General features: G+C 48.2%; 1 protein-coding gene and 1 pseudogene across 1 annotated transcript in view; both read right to left on the minus strand.

Moving 5' to 3' along the window:
• The window catches only part of mindy4b (MINDY family member 4B), an 85995-nt gene that overhangs the window by 14484 nt on the left and 48987 nt on the right, over positions 1-22524 (minus strand). The window contains exons 7-10 of the mRNA XM_070882404.1: positions 16246-16311; positions 8809-8879; positions 7704-7776; positions 2895-3071 (exon numbers count right to left, since the gene is read on the minus strand). Coding sequence (XP_070738505.1) covers positions 2895-3071; positions 7704-7776; positions 8809-8879; positions 16246-16311 — 387 coding nt within the window. The remainder of the gene's footprint in view (positions 1-2894; positions 3072-7703; positions 7777-8808; positions 8880-16245; positions 16312-22524) is intronic.
• Positions 18349-18580, minus strand: LOC139266468 (U2 spliceosomal RNA; annotated as a pseudogene).

Raw genomic sequence — 22524 nt, forward strand, 5'->3', positions numbered from 1 at the left:
GTCATTTAAGTGGACGAAAATATCAGCTGGGTTCCCTGACAGGTGGGCACTTGTCCCCACCAGAATGTACTATACAGGTACAACGTCCCGAATCCAGCTGTCCGAAAACCGGACATTTTTGAGGCGGCCAAAATGGCGACATCAGGCGGCGAGGGATGAGGAGACTGGTAAAAAACGCAGCGCCGGGGGGGCCGTAGGCGGCGGGACCCGGCGGGCGGCGAGGAGTGGAGAATCGGCGGGCGGGGAGGAGCGCCAGCAGCGAGGTCCGAAATCTGGCACGGACTCGGTCCCGAGGTTGCTGGATTTCAGACGTTGCACCTGTATTTGCTGCACCTGGATAATCCAAGAGCCCCAGGCACAGGAACAGAAAAATTAGTGCCATCGCATCAATGTATGCTCCAACAATCACACCGGCATTAAATTCTTAAAAGGGAGGAAATTAAAAATATATATATCCTTTACTTTACGGGTGTTAAATGAGAAGCTACAAATCAAAATAAATGCCTATTGAACATGCACATCCAGAGTCGCTGGGTGGAAGGCGAGTCTTCTGAAAGGACTTGCTGATTGAAACAGTAAGGAGCCCCGTCATATCCCCAAATAAAGACACACATACAAAAAATGGTTTGAAGGTGAATATCTAACTAAATCACGCACAGGCTGCAAGTAAAATACAGTTGAGAAACCTTGAAGAATCTCAGTGAAAAGTAGGGCCTGTGGCTGCCAGGTTTACTCTTTCTGCTGCTAAATTATTGAGATATTTGCCTCGACTTCCGTGGGTTTCTTAGCAACAAAGTGGCAACACAACTTGATAGCTGCACCAACACTAAAGTGCGGCATGTTTTATAATCCCTGGAGAGATGGATCATTGTGCAGTGTAGTGGTACAGACCGATCTCTCACTCTTCCCCTTCCTCCCACAATCTGCTGGCTTTTAAAATGCAAACTTAGTTTCAACCAACAGTTAGTTCTCAATTTACCTAATGCTTTTCTCAACCTTAGCAGCATCCTGCAATAGGGACCTTGGGCCTTCATTTTGGTCACCCATTAAGAAAAGGAGATCTACTTGGAAGCTCTTAAGTTCATCAAACAATACAAATGTCACAGGGCAGTTTCCCGACTTCACACTCCCAGGCAGGTACTTTGCCTACAGGGAGCACATACCAAACATTCGGGCAAGGCTCCCTACAGAGAATGTGCAGTCGGATAAATACTTCTCATTTGTACGGAGACTTCAGATCATAGTTTGACCGATCGGTTCCTTCCCTTGTGGATCAATTTGTAGGTGAAGGAGTTCTCCAGCCGGTGAATCAAAGAGAGTGTTTAATCCATGGATATCTCTTTTTACCCAAGAAAGAGAGGATTTACATCCCAAAGTGCGACATAGCCAGCAAATTGCTTCTGAAGTGCAGTCACTGTTATGCAGACAACCAAAGCAACCAGTTTTCAAGCAACAATGTCCCATGAACAGCAAATGAGATGGACAACCAGTTAGTCTGTAGCAAATGAGATGGACGACCAATGAATCTATTTCTGATGGTCTTTGTTGAAGGGGCAATGTTGGGGCCGGGACACCTGAAGAACATCCTCTCCTCTTTGAATGGTACCACAGGACCTTCAACATCTACCTGAACCTTAGTTTGGCGCCCCATCGAAAAGTCAGCCCCTCTGACACCGATCTCAGCCATACTCTGAGACGGAGAATTGCTGAGCTGAGGACTCAGCTTTCCCCATGGGAAGTGTACGGAAGTTGGATGGACCGTCAGCCTCAGGCTGCTCCTACAGGCAAACAGTTTCACACCAGGTCTCGTTGACCAATGGCAGTAAGTTGCCTCCCACTCATACGACGAGAACACCAGGATCCCACCGACACTGCCAATTTATTACCAGTTTGGACCAAATTGTGGATAGTTATCAGCAAGCAACGTAAGATCAGGAGTCAGCCATTCAACCCCTTGAGGCTGTTCCACCATTCATTTAGATCATGGCTGATATGTGGGCTGCTCCAACCTGTGTGAGAACACCACCGCAGGTCGAGGCTATAATTAGAGCTGGAGCGCCGGGCCCAGGAACATCGTGGCGGAGGTGCGGCGAATGAGGGTACGCGGCCCAGAAGAGGCGAGGGCCCAGGGGCAGCACTGGTCAACCTACACTGCGATATCTGTGCGCACTAGGACCGTGCAGCACAGCAGGTCTCCAGTCATATTGGTTAACCCTTGCCACTGGACCAAGACCTAGCTCTGTCAAGCCCGTGTGGTGGCTGATGTGCAACAGTCACCACACGTTAAAAAAAATTCACACACAGGCATCTTCCACCCCCTCAATTAGAGTTCAGGACTGGAACATCGGGTCCTTCATTGAAACATCTGTGAACTCTCGTGGAAGCATGTCATCCTTGTTCGAGAAACCGCCTATGATGATGATGATTTGCATATTAACTCCATCTACCCGCCTTGGTTCCGTAACCCTTAATACTCTTGCCTAACAAAAATCTATCAATTTCAGTTTTGAAGTTTCCAATTGAGGCCCCCCCCCCCCCCCCCCGCCAGCCTCAACAGCTTTTTGGGGGAGAGCGTTCCAGATTTCCACTACTCTCTGTGTGAAGAAGTGTTTCCTGACGTTACCCCCGAACGGCCTGGCTGTAATTTTAAGGTTATGCCCCCATGTTCTGGACTTCCCCAGCAGACAAAATAGTTTCTCTCTCTATCTACCTTATCAACTCCTCTAATCATCTTAAACACCTCAATTCGATCACCTCTCAATCTTCTACACTCAAGGTTTCATGTACCAGGAAAGTCTGCATTGAGATAAAAATCTTACCTATGACTTTCCTTTCCCTTTAAGACAAATTGCACATAGTCCCAGCTTTGCACCATCAGAAAAGTAAGAAATTACCTGTGGAAGCTTATCATGGTCCAGCTCATGTCTGTTCCAGTAGAGATAGCCCACATCACTTCGAGCAAGGACTCCATGCTGCGGTTCTTTAAGCAGGGCGCCCTGGTCATCATACTGAAGGTCTCCATTGAAAACATGCGGACTGGCTCTCCCAGTGAGCATCAGGTTTATAAGGGCCTAAAAGGATAACACAAAGCCAACAAGTGTTCTCCCAGGTATCAACACAGGAATCACATGAACCAGGATACTTTCCTTAAGTGTCTGATGTGAAATGAGTTTTTGCAGTACCAAACCATTTTCTAGTGTGCAGAGAAAAACAATACAGAACAAACGCTAATGTGGTACTACTTGGAAATCCCACTCAGAAAAGGAAATTGAAAAAGGCGATGTGCTTTTCTGACATAAAAACAGAAAATACAGAAAACACTCAGCTGGTCAGGCAGCATCTGTGGAGAGAGAAACAGAGTTAACGTTTCAGGTCGATGACCCTTCGTCAGAACTGGACAAAGCTTTAGATGTAACAGCTTTTAAACAAGTGCAGAGGCAGGGAAAGGGGGAGGGGAGGAAAGAACAAAAGGGAAGGTCTGTGATAGAGTGGAAGGCAGGAGAGATTAAATGACAAAAAGTATGATTGTACAAAGCAAAAGGAGATGGAAATGGGACAAGTATAGAAACAAAAGATGAATCTAGAAGACAAATGCAAAACTCGCCAAGGCTTCTTCGACAGCACCTTCCAAACCCGCGACCTCTACCGCCTAGACGGACAAGGGCAGCAGGCACATGAGAACACCGCCACCTCCACGTTCCCCTCCCAGTCACACACCATCCTGACTTGGAAATATATCGCCGTTCCTTCATCGTCACTAGGTCAAAATCCTGGAACTCCCTCCCTAACAGCACTGTGGGAGCACCATCACCACACGGACTGCAGCGGTTCAAGAAGGCAGCTCACCATCTTCTCAAAGGCAATTAGGAATGGGTACTAAATGCTGCCCTTGCGACACCCACATCCCAGGAACAAATAAAAAAAGAAAAGAAACAAAAGATGAGTCTAGAAAGGGGTGTAAATGGGAATGGCAGAATCATCAACATCTGCCATGTGAAAAAATAAGGGTAGGGATTATGGTCTGAAATTGTTGAACTTGATGTTGAGTCCAGAAGGCTGTAAAGTGCCTAATCGAAAGATGAGGTGCTGTTCCTCGAGCTTGCATTGAGCTACATTGGAACAGTGTAGGAGGCCGAGGACAAAGAGGTCAGAGTGGGAGTGGAGCGGAGAATTAAAGTGACAGGCAACTGGAAGCCCAGGGTCACGCTTGCGGACTGAACGGAGGTGTTCCGCAAAGCGGTCACCCAATCTACATTTGGTCTCCCCAATGTAAAGGAGACCGCATCGTGAGCAGCGAATACAGGATACTAAATTGCAAGAAGTACAAGTAAATCGCTGTTTCACCTGGAAGGAGTGTTTGGGGCCCTGGAAGGTGGGAAGGGAGAAGGTAAAAGGGCAGGTGTTGCATCTCCTACGCTTGCACAGGAAGGTGCCATGGGAAGTGGGGGGAGGGAGATTTTAGGGTTAATTGAGGAGTGGACCACGGTGTCATGGAGGGAGCTGAAAGGGTAAGGGAGGAGATGTGTTTAGTGGTGGGATCGCTCTGGAGGTGACAGAAATGACGGGGAAGATCCGTTGAATGTGGAAACTGCTGGGATGAAAGCTGAGGACAAGGGGAACACTATCGTGTTCTGGGAGGGAGGGGAAGGGGTGAGAGTAGAAGTGCAGGAAATGGAACGGACACGGTTGAGGGCCATTTCAACCACTGTAGAGGGACATCCTCGGTTGAGGAAAAAGGAAGACATAGTGGAAGCACTAGTAAGGAAGGTGGCATCGCCAGAACAGATGCGATGGAGATAGAGAAACTGGAAGAATGGAATAGAGTCCTTACAGGATGCAGGGTGGGAGGAACTGTAGTCCAGGCAGACATCTCCTACCAATTGCACCACCAGCCCCTCACATTGCTCAATGCACAACCCCCAATCACTCACCAATCTGCACCAATGACGAGGCATATCTCCCATTCCTAGCCTCACCTCAACCCCTTGGAGGAGACGGTGCAGGCCATTCTTGGGAGGGGCATGGCGGAGCTCTTGACCAGCGGCGGGAAAGAAAGGATACAAGATGCTGGTACTCTCAAACATTATCCTCTTTCTGACAAGCACCTCGAGGTTTCCCGCCCTCCCATCAGCACAACTCCACCCTTATGCTTTCCTCATTTCACACACACAAGAAATGCAGCCTGCCCTGCCAGTGGGTCAACAAGAAGAGGCAGCCTGCCCAGTCAGTGGGACCGCAGGCAGATGATACCATCCCGGATATCCCGGCCACAAAGGGGCTGTCTGGGGTGCATCCTTCCATTCTGCGTCTTCCTCTTCCCTCTGCAAGTGGATGCTATAAATGTGAAATGACAGCATAAAATGCTGGAAATACTCAGTTGGTCAAGCAGATTGTTGACCTGAGGCATGAACTCTGTTTTTCTCTCCACGGATGTTGCGTGACCTGCTGAGTATTCGCAGCATGTTCTGTCTTCTCAAGGGCCTTCACTTACCATTCGAGCCCGTGCAAGCATCCAGCAGCACTCCCTACACACTTAAACAACTTTTCACATCTATTGCTGCAATCCACCACTTCAATAAAAGAAAAAAAAACAGTCCAAATCCTTGAATTCAAACTTACCTGAACGCGGTGTGTGTTCATTGAAGAGATGCAGACTTCACCACTGTCAGCCTGCTTGGACACCAGGTTAACCTGGCATGCTTAGGATCCAGTGCTAGGGTCGAAGTTCGCATTAGTGATGTTAAGTCAGCGTTGCACACCAATTGACATCACCGCGCCGCCATTTTTTTTTGCAAGGTGTTGCTGTCTTTTGGCAACACAAAGGGGGAGGAAAATATGGCCACTGCCACCAGCTGATGAGGGAGTTGTGGCCACCATTTTATCGCCATTTCATGGCGCTGAACAGATGAATTTCTAGCCCTTGAATTTTCTGGCCTCAAGTATTTTTCAGCAGATTTCTTTAAATACGGTGCGTTTTTCCTCCAAACTCCTGAAAGTTCTGGCACGACTATTCTTGTGGAGGAAAGTTACATCGGGTTAGGGGTTAGTGGAATGACGAATTAATGACCTTTCTGAAGTACTCAATGTCAGCCTTGGTACATTGGTAGCATGCTCCTTTATCTTGCAATGACTCATTTATCTTACCCTGAACTGCTGCAGGTTAGAACCACAAGGGTGGCGGGGGGGGGATAAGTTGTGTAGCCAGCAAAGTTGCCGGTGTTACCGCTGGAAATAGCCGCAGAGCTAAGGGAGTGAAATTGGTCTGGGGGGGAAGGGGGGGGGGGTGGCACGGAGATAGGTGGCACAGCGCTCACCTTCCATGTAACGGCGTCCTGGTGAATTCAGCACTAGGTCAAAGTTCGTGTTGGTCATGTTAAGTCGGCGTGCATGCCAATTGACGTCACCCGTCGTCATTTTTTCCCCCAGGGCGCTGCCAGTTATGGGCAGAGCAAAGGGGTGGGGGAATATGGCGGCTGGTGCAGGACTCACCACCAGCTGGCGAACAAGTGGCGACCGTTATTTTATCGCCATTTCAAAGTTCAAAGTGGCTTTAGAAACATAGAATGTTACTGCGCAGAAGAAGGTCACCTCAGCCCATTGTGTCTGCGCCGGCCGACAAAGAGCCGCATGGCCCTTGGTCAGCAGCCCTAAAGGCTACATATAAACCTATGAACAATGACGGAAAGGCAAAGAGCACCCGGCCCAACCAGTCCGCCTCACACAACTGTGACACCCCTTATACTGAAACATTCTGCACAAAATGACATTGTGCGCTTGATTTGAGAAGAAGCCTGGGCTGGATGAAAAGGCGCTCGCAGGTCATCGGCTGGACACTGCCATTTGCATGTAAACATTTCCACAACTTTCTGTCCTGAAAGTTTTCACTCCTTCTTAGATATAATTATGCAGGTGCTAGGCGCCCTCAGGTATCTCACCCAAGATGGTATTCTTGATGCATGGACCTTGAAAATGACTGTCAGGAAAGGCTGTTGGTCACATCACAGCTGAGTCTGATTCTGTCTTCGCCCAATTTCCAAACCCAAGCAGTTTTCAGGAAGTGTCTTTAGATGGCGATCAGGAGCAGGAAACCCTGGGTAATTTGACCTCTTTCCAGCCCTGGGGTGCTCATGGCCATTTGTAGCACCTCTGCTGCCATCACAACAACAAACAATATCTTGTATTTATACAGAGCCTTTAACATTGCAAAATGTCCGAAGGCACTTCACAGAAGCATATCAAACAAAATTTGACACCAGCATAAAAAGATATTAGGACAGGTGACCAAAGCTTGGTCAAAGAGGTAGGTTTTTAAGGAGCGTCTTAAAGGAGTAGAGTGAGGTAGAGAGGCCAAGAGATTTAGGGAGGGAATTCCAGAGCTTCGCGTCTTGGCAACTGAAGACACGGCCACCAATGGTGGAGCACTGGAAATCAGGGATGTGCAAGAGGCTAGAATTGGAAGAGCACAGAGTTTTTGGAGGGTTGTAAGGCTGGAGGAGGTTACAGAGGTAGGGAAGGGTGAAACCATGGAGGGATTTGAACACAAGGATGAGAATTTTAAAATTGAGGCGTTGCCAGACCGGGAGCCAATGTAGGTCAGTGAGCACAGGGGCGATGGGGGAACGGGACTTGATGCGAGTTAGGATGGGGAGCCCACCAGATTTTTTATTATTAAAGAATGTATTGTTCAAGATATTAATACTTACTTGTCTGCAAATGAAATTACCCAGGCGTAACTGCAGCAGATGAGAGGTTGTGTTGTCCATATCTTCACGGAGCCTGCAACAAAGGACAATATATCAGGAAGAGCCCCTCCCACGCACTCCAAAGTGTCCTCTTCTCTCAGAGGGTTGTGAATCTGTGGAATACGCTGCCTCAGAGAGCTGTGGAAGCTGGGACATATTGAATGGCGGAGCAGGCTCGAGGGGCCGTATGGCCTACTCCTGCTCCTATTTCTTATATTTTTATTCACAAGCAGCTTGCGTTTTGGAGAAGTTGACACAAATGCGGCAGAAGAATCGGGCGTGCTGCGACTGAGAGACAGTTCACGTTGCGATAAGCTGGCCCATCATTCATCACTTTGTATGTCTAATGAGGGAAGTACCTAGTAGAGACCTGATGCTTCTTACAGGGAGGGTTAAAAAAAACTCAGAAATATAGACGGGCAAATAGGTAACTCAGGCTTTCCCTCTGCTGCTGTACCCAATGAATGTCATCCAATGAAAGCACGACCTAAAAGCGTCTGGAATCTTGTGAGCATGAACCCCATGTCCTAAAGCTCCATGGCATAATACTTCAATGCACTCTCCTGCGGCACCACAACATTAGCATTTATATAGCGCTTTTCACGCCCACGGAATGTCCCAAAGCAATTTACTGCCAATGAAGTACTTTTGAAGTACCGTCACTGTTGTAATGTAGGAAACTCAGCAGCCAATATGCGCACAGCAAGCTCCCACAAGCAGCAATGTGATAATGACCAGATAATCTGTTTTCGTGATGTTGTTTGAGTGATAAATATTGGCCCCAGGACACTGGGAAGAACTCCCCTGCTCTTTGAAATAGTGCCGTGGGATCTTTTGCGTCCACATGAGGAGCAGGCAGGCCTCGGTTTAACGTCTTATCCGAAAAACGTGCACTGCGCCTTAAACTATTATTGTACATCAGATTTTTTCTTTCTTCTGTGAACAATCCTCAGCTTGCATGATCCTCTGAGCAACATTTAATAAATTAAACACTTCCATCTTTGGTACAGAAACGCTGTTGTACTTTTGAAAGATTTCAGTCCCACAGTACTATCAACTCTCTTACCTTTCCAGAGTTCTTGAGAAGAGTAAACTGTACAGGAATAGAATGACCCCATGGCTTCCTTCACCTTTAAACTGTAGAGAGGAAATGTAAGGTTAGATAACGTACATTAGTTAACACCACAATGTCATACAGAATATAATAATGTGCAGTGAAATTGTGCTGTGCGATAACAAATGTGTTAATGTGTTGATATGAAATTCCTTTGGCCGTTATTTGAATTAAGGATTTCATTATTTTAAATAGATTAATGCTTCTATTAAAGTAGCAAACAGAGAAATCTTATAGAAGCCTGTTATCTGCCTTTGTTACTAACATTGCACACCTGGATTTCAACCGTTTAAAGAATAACAGATACACAGAGCGGCTCGGGTGGCTGCTTAAAGAATAAAAAAAGAAAGATTTGCATTTACATAGCACCTTTCACAACCACAGGACAACCCAAAACACTTTACAGGCAATGAAGTCATTTTTTTTTGGAGGGTAGTCACAGTTGTAATTAGGAAACACAGAAACCAATTTGAGCACAGCAAGCTCCCACAAACAGCAGTGAGATTATGACCAGATCATCTGTTGAAGTGGTGTTCGTTGAGGGATACATAAGATCTGGGGAGAACCTCCCTGCCCTTCTTTGAAATAATGCCATGGGATCGTCGATGCCCAGAGAGCAGACGGGGCTTTAGTTTAACGTCACATGCGAAAGACAACACTTCCGACAGTGCAGCACTCCCTCAGCACTACACTGGAGCGTCAGCCAAAATTTTGTGCTCAAGTGTCTGGAGTGGGACTTGAACCCACAACCTGACTCAGAGGCGAGAGTGCCACCCACTGAGCCATGGCCAACACCTTAACGAGCAATTTATAAATATGTAATGTGCAATAAATTAGATTATTTACTGAGATAATATTGTGCGGTTTAAGGATGAGTTAGATCCATCTTGGGTTAGGACAGAGCACTGCACGTTCCTGCTCTGCTCACTGAAGGATTAATGACTGTGCCACCATCGCTGTAAATTAAACAAAGAGTTCATTATCAGCAAATAACATGATTAGTTTATGTTGATTTTGTTCCCTTTTGTTGAGAAACATGTCCAAGAACTACTCTCAGGAATGCGTTGACAGAAGGATGCGATGCAAGTACAGCTGTTTCTTTACCGTCGCTGGGTCACAATCCTGGAACTCCCTCCCTAACAGCGTTATGGGAGCACCCTCACCACACGGACTGCAGCGGTTCAAGAAGGCGGCCCACCATCACCTTCGTAAGGGCAACTTGCGATGGGCATTAAACGCTGACCTCACAACGACCCCCACAATTCCCTCAATGACGAGCTCCTGGTTTCAAATAGGTAACCCGCGGTGGTTGGCACTTCGCAATCGGAGGCACAACATCATCATCATAGGCAGTCCCTCGGAATCGAGGAAGACTTGCTTCCACTCTTAAAATGAGTCCTCAGGTAGTTGAACAGTCCAATACAAGAGCCACAGTCCCTGTCACAGGTGGGACAGATAGTCGTTGAGGGTAAGGGAGGGTGGGACAGGTTTGCCGCACGCTCTTTCCGCTGCCTGTGTTTGGTTTCTGCATGCTGTCGGCGACGAGACTCGAGGAGCTCAGCGCCCTCCCGGAGGGAACAAAAACAACAGCACTGACAGTCTTGTAAAAACTGTAGCTTTGACGGATCCCTTTTGTTTGCTCTATGGATGCTTGAATAGCGCTATTTTCCAAAATGATTCCTCTTACGGGTCAGAGAGAGAAAAAGGGAGAACAGTGTTTCATCCCAGTCCTGGCAACAGCCACTCACAGATGGTTACAAACGGACACATGGATCAGCTGAATGCCTAAGAACCAGAGATGGAATGGAAGTGGGTCACAAGCGGCACCAAGCACTATTGTGAATAGCAATCGTGGCCCGGATTTTACCGGGCCTATTATTGCATGCGCACAGCTTACGAGGCTGTATGTGCCCCACAAGTTCCGGATCTCTGCCTACGCGAAGTGCATGCGCGAAAACCCGGAACTTGCGATCTGTCGAGTTTCAGCTCAACAGATCGGCTGCGTGCGCAGGAAATGGGCCTTCGCTGGTGGAGCCCAACTACTGCCCAGTGAATGCCCACGAAACTCTTACGCCTGGTAAAAGCAGATGTAGGGCCTTTTTTTTTACCAGCGTAAGGATGGAAATAAATATTAAAATACATTTTTTTTTAAATCATTTAAACACTCAAAAATCTTTAATGTTAGTTTAGGTTATTTTCGGCCCCTTTAAAAATGTTTAAACTTATTTTTCAAGAAATTAGATTTTTGTTCCAAATGTTTAATTAAATTGGAACTTTATTCATTTTATACATGTGGTGATTTATTTTATTCGGGTTGTGTGAGAGTGCTGCTTTTTATATAATTTCTAATTATGCTTATCGGGATTCCGTACGTAAATGGAATCCCCATAAGCATAATGGGAATCCCCCTTTGTGATTGGTTGGGGCGGCCCACGCGATCCCACCTGCTCCCCTGGATAGGTGGGCAGGCTCAGGACTGCAAAAGTCCGAAGAAAGGGAGGCACCAGGGAAGTGCATACTTTTCTTGCGGATAGAAACATAGAAACATAGAAAGTAAGTGCATTCGGCCCTTCGAGCCTACACCACCATTCCTGCCTTCTCTCCATACCCCTTGATCCCATTAGCCACAAGAGCCACATCTAACTCCCTTTTGAAAATATCTAACGAACTGGCCTCAACAACTTTCTGTGGTAGAGAATTCCATAGGTTCACAATTCTCTGAGAGAAGAAGTTTATCCTCATCTTGGTCCTAAATGGTTTACCCCTTATCCTTAGACTGTGATCCCTGGTTCTGGACTTCCCCAACATCGGGAACATTCTTCCTGCATCTAACCTGTCCAATCCCGTCAGAATTTTATATGTTTCTATGAGATCCCCTCTCATTCTTCTAACTTCCAGTGAATATAAGCCTAGTCAATCCAGTCTTTCTTCATATGTCAGTCTTGCCATCCCGGGAATCAGTCTGGTAAATCTTCGCTGCGCTCCCTCATTAGCAAGAATGTCCTTCCTCAGACTGGGAGACCAAAAGTGCACACAATACTCAAGGTGTGGTCTCAACAAGGCCCTCTACAACTGCAGCAAAACCTCCCTGCTCCTATACTCAAATCCCCTTGCTATGAAGGCCAGCATGCCATTTGCTTTCTTTACTGCCTGCTGTACCTGCATGCCTACCTTCAATGACTGATGTACCATAGCACCCAGGTCTCGTTGCACCTCCCGTTTTACGAATCTGTTACCATTCATATAATAATCTGCCTTCCTGTTTTTGCCACCAAAGTGGATAACCTCACACTTATCCACATTATACTGCATCTGCCATGCATTTGCCCATTCACCTAACCTGTCCAAGTCCCCCTGCAGCCTCCCAGCATCCTCCTCACAGTTCACACTGCCACCCAGCTTAGTGTCATCTGCAAACTTGGAGATATTACATTCAATTCCTTCGTCTAAATCATTAATGTATATTGTAGATAGCTGGGGTCCCAGCACTGAAACCTGCGGCACTCCACTAGTCACTGCCTGCCATTCTGAAAAGGACCCATTTATTCCCACTTTTTGCTTCCTGTCTGCCAACAAATTCTCTATCCACGTCAGTACATTACCCCCAAGACCATGTGCCTTAATTTTGCACACTAATCTCTTGTGTGGGACCTTGTCAAAAACCTTTTGAAAGTCCAAATACACCACATCCACTGGTTCTCCCTTAGCCACTCTATTAGTTACATCCTCAAAGAATGCTAGAAAATTTGTTAAGCATGATTTCCCTTTCATAGATCCATGCTGACTTGGACCGATCCTGTCACTGCTTTCCAAATGCGCTGTTATTACATCTTTAATAATTGATTCCCATTACCGATGTCAGGCTAACCGGTTTATAATTTCCCGTTTTCTCTCTTCCTCCTTTTTTAAAAAGTGGGGTTACATTAGCTACCCTCCAGTCCATAGGAAATGAACCAGAGTCCATGGAATGTTGGAAAATGATCACCAATGCATCTACTATTTCTAGGGCCACTTCCTTAAGTTCTCTGGGACGCAGACTATCAGGATCAGAGGCGTTCGCCCACGGGAAGCCTCCGACCACGAGTTCGGGTCCAATATATTTTATAAAGCTTTACAACAGAAACAGAACTGCATTATTATTCTGTAAAATCCTCTCTTCCTGTCAGCAGACTCCATCACTAGTTAAGTGCTTTTTGTTAACTTTTCATTCACGCTTGTTGCTGCTTTTGCTGTCATTTAGAACCTACCTCACTAGTTCTATTTTGTCACTTCTGAAGATGCTGCCTGGTGAAACATCGAGTTTTCCTTTTTATTCCATTCCTTTTCCTGGGGTTGTGCTCGCTGACCTACATTAGCTTCCGATCTGGCAATGCCTTGATTTTAAAATTCTCATCCTTATTTTCAAATCCCTCCATGGTTTCGCCCCTCCCTATCTCTGTAAGCTCCTCTAGCCCTATAACCCTGCAAGATCTCTGCGCTCCTCCAATTCTGGCCTCTTGTGCATCCTCGATTTTAATCGTTCCACCATTGGCGGCCGTGTCTTTGGCTTCCCAGACTCTAAAGCTCTGGAATTCCCTCCCTAACCCTCTCCGCCTCTCTTTCCTCCTTTAAGACGCTCCTTAAAACCTATCTCTCCTGCCCTAACATCTCCTTATGTGGCTCGGTATCAAATTTTGTTTGATAATGCTCCTGTGAGGCATCTTGGGACGGTGTTGTATAACTTGATGTTGCTGAAGAACATTATAACCCTGTCTGGAGGAGGTTTTCCAGTGCTTACACTTGGAAATATTGGATCACCTGGGTGAGGCAAACAGGGAGAATCGGGCTGGGAGGAATGCACCTTGTTCGACTGCTTGCTGATTTTCCATTCATTTATTTTAATGGATGGGAAATCAGGTAGCAACTCTTACAGATGTTAATCTGCATGCTGTTCCTTTTAATAATGTCCGAATATGTTTCTGAGCTGCCCCTAAGGTAACGAAGAGAGAAAATGCCTGCACACCAGAATGTATGATTCCCAACCCACGTGCGCTTTGGTTGAATGCAGCTGGTCCAGTGAGGTGGTTAAAATGACACCGCCACATTTGAGGTTTACTTGCATTTATATAGCGTCTTTAATCGTAGTAAAACGACTCAAGGTGCTTCAACAACAGCGCTATCAATAAACATTTGACACCGAGCCACAACAGGAGATATTAGGACAAATGACCCAAAGATTGGTCGAAGAGGTAGGTTTTAAGGAGAGTTTTAAAGGAGGAGAGAGAGGCAGAGATGTCAAGGAAGGGAATTCCGGAGCTTAGGGCTTTACTCCGCCACCGAAAACAGCACAACTGGAAAAATGGAGAAACTAAACCACAAAACCTGGGTAGGCGGAGCCACAGGCCCCCCACGATGGAGGGGACTGATGGGCAACTTATTCCTCCAATGCTTTTCTGCAAGTGGGTGCTGGGATGATCAGATCAGCCATGATCTTATTGAATGGCGGAGCAGGCTCGAGGGGCCGAATGGCCGACTCCTGCTCCTATTTCTTGTGTTCTTCTGTGCGCAACCACACTACATTCGCTCTTGTTTTTTTTCCCATCCTTCCTGTTAGGAAATTGTTAGGGTATTAAAGGATATGGAACCAAGGAGGGTAAATAGAGTTGAGATACGGATCAGCCACAATCTCATTGAGTGGCAGAACAGGCTCGAGGGGCTGAATGGCCTCCTCCTGTTTCTGTGTCTCTATGTTACTGTTACTGTTACTGTTCCATGCTCACCCCTCTTGTGCCCCTTCGCCAGCCTCCAATCAAATCGCAGCAACCCTTCTAAGGTCTTGATCTTGCACTGCACGCAAGAGAGAGAGAGAGAGAGAGAGAGACGGAGAGAGAGAGAGTGTAGGGGAGAGAGGGAGAGAGAGAGAGAGAGAGAGAGAGGAAGGATGTAGGGGAGAGAGAGAGAGAGAGAAAGAGAGAGAGAGAGAGATTGTGTAGGAGAGAGAGAGGGGGGGTGTAGGGGGGGAAAGAGAGAGTAGGGGAGAGAGTATAGGGGAGAGAGAGAGAGAGAGAGAGAGGAAGGATGTAGGGGAGAGAGAGAGAGAGAGAGATTGTGTAGAGGAGAGAGGGGGGGTGTAGGGGGGAGAGAGAGAGATAGAGAGAGAGAGAGAGTAGGGGAGAGAGTGTAGGAGAGAGAGAGAGAGAGAGAGAGGAAGAAGGGGAGGGAGAGAGAGAGGGTGTGGGGGTGGAGAGAGAGATTGTGTAGGGGAGAGAGAGAGAGAGGGGGTGTAGGGGGGAGAGAGAGAGAGGGAGAGAGATAAAGATAGAGATAGAGAGAGGGAGAGAGTGTAGGGAAGAGAGAGAGAGAGAGAGAGGTTGTAGGGAGGGGAAAGAAAGAGAGAGAGAGAGATTGTGTAGGGGAGAGAGAGAGAGAGAGAGAGAGGGAGCGTAGGGGAAAAAGAGAGAGACAGACAGAGAGAGGGTGTAGAGGGGAGAGAGAGAGAGAATGAGAGAGATTGTGTAGGGGAAAAAGAGAGAGAGAGAGAAAGAGAGACAGAGAGAGAGGGTGTGGAGGGGAGAGAGAGTGAGAGGGAGAGATTGTATTGGGGGAGAGAGAGAGAGAGAGAGAGGGTGTAGGGGAAAGAGAGAGAGAGAGAGACAGAGAAAGATAGTGTAGGGGAGAGAGAGAGAGAGAGAGAGAGAGAGAGAGATTGTGTAGGGTAGAGAGAGAGAATATAGGGGAAAGAGAGAGAGAGGGTGTAGGGGAAAAAGAGAGAGAGAGAGACAGAGAGAGGGTGTGGAGGGGCGAGAGAGCGAGCGAGAGAGATTGTATAGGGGGAGAGAGACAGAGATAGAGGGTGTGTGGGGGGGGGTGGGGAGAGAGAGAGAGAGAGAGAGAATATAAGGGAAAAAGAGAGAGAGGGTGTGGGGGGGGGAGAGAGAGAGAGAGAGAGAGAGAGATTGTGTAGGGGAGAGAGAGAGTGAGAGTGTGTAGGGGAGAGAGAGAGTGAGAGGGTGTAGGGAAAAGAGAGAGAGAGACAGAGAGAGAGAGGCGGTGGGGGGGGGAGAGAGAGAGATTGTGTAGGGGAGAGAGAGAGAGGGTGTAGGGGAAAGAGAGACAGAGAGAGAGAGAGGGAGGGAGGGTGTAGGTGAGAGCGAGAGAGAGAGGGAATAGGTGAGAGCGAGAGAGAGGGTGTAGGGCAGGGAGAGAGAGAGAGAGTGCAGGTGAGAGAGCGAGGGTGCAGGTGAGATAGAGAGAGAGAGAGAGGGTGTAGGGCAGAGAGAGTGAGAGAGAGAGAGAGAAAGAGAGAGTGAGTGTAGGGGAGAGAGAGAGAGAGAGAGGGTGTAGGGGAGAGTGCATACAGTGCACAGTGTCATTTACTAGCAGCAAATAACTGTCCGTCTCATTACTTACACAGTGTATCTGTTCAGCGATGAACTTCTGCAGCTTTCCCTTGTCGGTGAATTTAAAGAGCTGGAGCTGAGGAAAAATATGAAAAGTGTGAGGCAGTTTACACAGGCCACTCCAGAGAGACTTCCAGACTGATTACAGACTGCCCATCAGAGATTTAGGGGAAAGTTTTCAAAAGCACCTTAGGGTAGACTTCTTGCAGGGGTTCTGCTGCTCTGCCTGGCAACCTTGTCGAGAGAGAGAAAGAAAGACTTACATTTATATAGCACCTTTCACGACCACCGGACGTCTCAAAGTGCTTCACAGCCAACTTTTGGAGTGTAGTCACTGTTGTATTGTGGGAAACGCGGCAGCGAGCGAGCGCACAGCAAGCTCCCACACACAGCAATGTGATAATGACCAGATAACCTGGTTTTGTTATGTTGATTTTGCTATGTCGATAAATACCCCGGGGAAATGGCGTAAGTAGCACCATGGCATGCGTTAACGACTGAACCCTGCTGTCGATACTTTCTCCGTTTCAGTGGGGTCAGCTATTCCCTTCAGCAACGTGAGCATCTTACTTTCACGGGAATTATTTCACTCTGCCCTATTTCTGCTTGTACGATAGCATAGCCCAGGGATTTAACGACAGCAGCCCCTTGTGAGCTGGACCAGACACTTCTATCTTCTGCATGTGTAGTTCTTCAATCTCTCTGAAGGTAGACCGAGCAAATACTTGATATGAATCTCGAAGGTTCTTTATTTCCTTGCAGGTTGAAATATAGAAACATAGAAAATAGGTGCAGGAGTAGGCCATTCGGTCCTTCGAGCCTGCACCACCATTCAATATGATCATGGCTGATCATTCACCTCAGTACCTCTTTCCTGCTTTCTCTCCATACCCCTTGATCCCTTTAGCCGTAAGGGTCATATCTAACTCCCTTTTAAATATATCTAACGAACTGGCCTCAACAACTTTCTGTGGTAGAGAATTCCACAGGTTAACAATGCTCTGAGTGAAGAAGTTTCTCCTCATCTCGGTCCTAAATGGCTTACCCCTTATCCTTAGACTGTGACCCCTGGTTCTGGACTTCCCCAACATCGGGAACATTCACCCTGCCTCTAACTTGTCCACACAGAACAACAGTTACAATCAGATTCATTTATTTCCATCAAACAACTGAGTCATTATCACATCGCTGTTTGTGGGAGCTTGCTGTGTGCAAATTGGCTGCTGCGTTTCCCTCATTACACTTCAAAAAAAAAAGTACTTCATTGGCTGCAAAGCACTTTGGGACATCCGGTGGTCGCGAAAGGCGCTATATAAATGCAAGTCTTTCTTTTTTTTTATTGGACTGTCAAACTATCTTTAATTGACTTCAGAACTGTGGTTCAGAAGCCCTGTTTGAAACCTAATTTACCCCTACCAGCTCTACTGGTCTTAACGTCATAATATCAAAATAACTAACACACTACACTGCCCCGCTTTAGTGAGTCATCTTGCTTGATTTAAAGTTACTTTTCCAATTCTTCTGTGCTCCATTCCATCCTTCTCACAGTCCCTTGCTGCCTGACTACCTCGAGCTTTTACAGCACTCTCTGTTTAAAACGTCTGACTCCAGTGTCAGCTTTTAGCCTAACTGACAACCCCACAAGCAGAATTCACCAACCTAACTTGTCTATGGCTCCTGCTGATTTGAAATGAAAAGAGTTGAGACAGCTACAATGAATGTGAATGATGAAATCAACATCACTAAAACTGATTATCTGGTCATTATCACATCACTGTTTGTGGGAGCTTGCTGTGCGCAAATTGGTTGCCGCATTTCCTACATTACAACAGTGACTACAGTTAAAAAAAATTGGCTGCAAAGCACTTTGGGACATCCGGTGGCCGTGAAAGGCGCTATATAAATGCAAATCTTTATTTTTTATTGGACTGTCAAACTATCTTTAATTGACCTCGGAACAATGGTTCAGAAGCCCTGTCTGAAACCTAATTTTTTTTTTTTTTTAAATTCGTAGCCAATCGTTTCCAATTCTTTGTCAAGTCACAAACGCCAGAGGTCACCCTGCACCAGTCAAGGATCACTCTGCGCCAATGCTCTTAGCCAAAAGGCCTAGAGCCACTGCACCGTTCCTGGAAGTACTGCAATACCAGGTTCGTGCCATGGAGGTGGATGGGTCAGGTCCCCCACACACCTCCGTGGAGGTGGATGGGTCAAGCCATCCCACCCACCTCCTGTTTACAAAAATGTAAGCATATACCTTCCTGACCAGGGAGAAACTACCCGGAGGTCATGGTGGCTGGTCAGGTTAGTTATGCAGATCTTAGCCAAAAGGCCGAGAAACCTAATTTATTCCTACCAGCTCTAGTGTCTTGTGAATTTAACCGCCTGGGAGCTAGGTTTAGCTCAATGGCAGCATGTTTCACATACATCGTACAGCAGACTGGACTATGGTGAATAGGAAATCTGTCACAATTCAGATCATAGCTGTTATATTTTTAATAGCTAAAAGATGCGACAGGTCACTTTAAATTTGGTTATTGCTATCTTGCTCTTCAGAGATCAAAGAGGATACACATTACAGTCTGATATGCAAACTGACACTTCAAAGACGTTGTTCTGGTGCAAATACCTTTTGATTGCGGAGCCAAGTAGAAACCGCTTAAGCCATTCTTAATACTGAAATCTATCTAATTAAAGTCAAGCATGAGGCAACACATGCAGATATCCTGGGGGCTTGCACTGGGGCGATGGGGGGCTTGCACTGGGGCGATGGGGGGCTTGCACTGGGGCGAGGGGGGGCTTGCACTGGGGCGAGGGGGGGCTTGCACTGGGGCGAGGGGGGCTTGCACTGGGGTGAGGGGGGGCTTGCACTGGGGCGAGGAGGGCTGGCACTGGGGCGAGGAGGGCTGGCACTGGGGCGAGGAGGGCTTGCACTGGGGCGGGGAGGGCTTACACTGGGGCGAGGGGGCTTACACTGGGGCAAGGAGGGCTTGCACTGGGGCGAGGGGGGGCTTGCACTGGGGCGAGGGGGGCTTGCACTGGGGCGAGGAGGGCTTGCACTGGGTCATGGGGGGGCTTGCACTGGGGCGAGGAGGGCTTGCACTGGGGCGAGGGGGCTTGCACTGGGGTGAGGGGGCTTGCACTGGGGCGAGGAGGGCTTGCACTGCGGCGAGGAGGCTTGCACTGGGGAAAGGGGGCTTGCACTGGGGCGAGGGGGCTTGCACTGGGGCGAGGGGGCTTGCACTGGGGTGAGGACGCTTGCACTGGGGTGAGGGGGTTCGCACTGGGGTGAGGGGGTTCGCACTGGGGTGAGGACGCTTGCACTGGGGTGAGGGGGTTCGCACTGGGGTGAGGGGGTTCGCACTGAGGCGAGGAGGCTTGCACTGGGGCGAGGGGGTTTGCACTGGGGTGAGGGGGCTTGCACTGGGGTGAGGGGGCTTGCACTGGGGTGAGGGGGCTTGCACTGGGGCGAGGGGGCTTGCACTGAGGCGAGGGGGCTTGCACTGGGGCGAGGAGGGCTTGCACTGGGGCGAGGAGAGCTTACACTGGGGTGAGGGGGCTTACACTGGAGCGAGGAGGGCTTGCACTGGGGCGAGGAGGGCTTGCACTGGGGCAAGGGATGGTGGGCGGCGGGGGTGCGAGAGTTTCAGAAGCTATCACATCAATTTGATGATGTTGATTCACCTATGGGACGGAGCGACTGTTCTCCTGTAGTCCGACTTTTTTAGGGCTGGATTTTCGGGGTTCTCCTGCCTCTGTTAGCGCCCCAGAGGGGCAGTAATGGTGGCGATAAACAATTCCAGGCGGGTGGCCAGCTTCCGGCGTCGTGCCGGGACTTTCAGTGCCGGTTTCGGCGGGGGCACGGAGCATTACCACCCGGAAGAAGTGAGCCGGCGTGCAATGCCCCTGGTTTTGACACCCGCTCAATTTTTGATTCCCGCCCGATCGGTCACGCTACGTAGAGCGCCCCCTGCTGGGACCGCCTGTGAAAGTGGACGGCCCAACCTGTAGCGGCCACAGTGGGGTAAGTAATGTCAAGCTCAGGTAAGTGTCATTGTTTCTTATTTTATATTTTTTGCGATTTATGTTGTGGTGGCGTGAATTATTTATTGCGAATGTTTTTGGTGGGTTTTTTTTCAGGGTTTTTTTCTCCCTAATCCTCTCCCAGAGCGCTCCGAGGCCGGATGTTTAGCTCAGGATTTTCCCATGCTCAGCCGGCCTAGCGCTCTTAGAGAGGTGTGCAATGCCTCCCTTAGCGCTCCGCCCCACACTCAGGGCCCAGCTGCCCAATATTGCCGACCGCGGCGCTAACTGTTCCCGGGTGCAAACTTTCCCGCCCCGCCGCCATTACCGCCCCGAAATCAGCAGGACTGAAAATCCAGCCCGTGAACGTTAAAAGTTCTGAGTTAAATTGCAGCCAGCATATGTTCCGAGTTTGCCAGTTTTGTTCTGTATCACTGCACCACAACCCTAGTGGAGGCCGTGTGTCAAGATTCTGTAATTGGTGAATGAGACTCACAGACTTAGAATTAGCGAAGTGTTGCATCTTAGTGTATTTTTATATACGAACAGACTGCGTGATTTAAATTTCCTGTAGAAATAGTTCAAGCTGCAGTACTGCCTCTTGCTACTGATCGTATGTTACTTTTCATAAACCTGCTCCAAATTTTATAGCCTGAATCATGTTCTGATGGTGTTTTTTCTTCTGCTCTTCAAAGTTCAGAAGATCATGAAAGGGCTTGAGCCACATCCAGCTGAACAGAGGCTCAAGTGTTTGATCCCCCTAGGCGGCACTGCACTAAATATAGTAACATGGGTTTGACCCATAGACAGTTCTATACTAAATATGTAACTGTGTGGCTCAATGGGTAGCACTCTTTCAGTGGGAGGGGCTAGGAGTGAGCAGGTACTGCTGATTACCGCAGGAGTTGGAGTGAGTATGTAAAAAGCAGGTCGTTGGTTTTTGGGTTGGTTTTTTTTTCAAATTTTAGGGCCTTTTTGGCCCATAAACCTCAGCCAGATAACTGCTGAGGGGCCTGGAATGCCCCCAGTGTGAATTTAACCAGGGGAGAAAATGTCTTGAGAAGGGTGAATAAAAGGTCCAAAGATTTGGGCCAGGACCCCAGGAGGTTTGGAAAAGAAAACACGGTGGTGGTTCAGTGCCAGGATAAGGAGATGTGAGCTTGGGATATTATCTAGGCAGTACATGAGGACTGCGGGAAGGGAAGTTGCTTTGCCTGCCGACCAAAGCCGAATGTTGGATTCGAGGTGACGGTCAGTGGCCGAGAGGAGGTGGAAAGACTTTTACTGAGCCTGAAGGTTGGTGAAAAGTACTTGGATGTATCTTTGCTGTATTCTGAAGAGGTGGTGGTCTCATTGTTAAACATGCCGGTTTATGTTGAGGGTGATGTGTTGATAAAAATGTTGGAGTCGTGGGACATTAAACTTTGCTCAGTAATAAAGAGGAGATACTATCCTGGAACTCAGGTAGCTGATGGAACACGTTATGTAAAGGTACAGTTCCCAGAGGGGGTGAAGTCATTAGCCTACAGCATGAAATTCGAGACAAATGGAAGGAGTGCAGTACTTCCGGGTTCTGCATGATAACTAGGTGAAGGTTTGTTATTACTGTCTTGGACACGTCCATCTCGTAAGAAGCTGTCCAGACTGTTATAACTGCGGCAAGTGTGGACACATCGCTCGGAACTGCAAGGCAGAGAGCTGTGCGGTTTGTCACAAAGGCCCCACCCGCTGTGAGTGTGAGGCAGAAGGAAGCTCCTTGAGCGACGAGGAGATGGGAGAGGGAGCAGGAGGTGTGATGGAGTGGCCAGAAGAGCGGAGCAGGCGGAGGACACAGCCGCCGAACGGAATGAGGAAAGAACGCAAGAAGAGGCAGAAAATTGCGGAGCAGAAAACAGGATGGAGATGGTGGAAAACACACCAAGTATGGTGGAAAAGACCAAAGTCAGCGGAGGACATCACGGGTCAGGGACAGCGCCAAGCCACAATATGGCTCACCTTCAGGTATCCGTGGGGGGAGCAGAGGCGGGTGCGGGGTACGGGGTAAGTGTAAGTACTCCAAAAAGAGATGGGGAGTTGTACATCTTGGGGAGCAGGAGGGGGCAAGGCCAGGAGAGGGTGCAAGAGGCAGGAGCCTTAAAGGGGCAGCAGGACACGAGCAGGGAGACAAAGACGCCAAAAGGGAGCCAAAGACGCCAAAAGGGAGCAGGATGGGTGGAGACGCGCCATTGTCCCAGAGAGAGAAGAAACAGGGAGCAAGGGTCAGCGG

This window comes from Pristiophorus japonicus, chromosome 6 (genome assembly GCF_044704955.1).
Source record: "Pristiophorus japonicus isolate sPriJap1 chromosome 6, sPriJap1.hap1, whole genome shotgun sequence".
Classification (NCBI taxonomy): Eukaryota; Metazoa; Chordata; class Chondrichthyes; family Pristiophoridae; genus Pristiophorus; species Pristiophorus japonicus.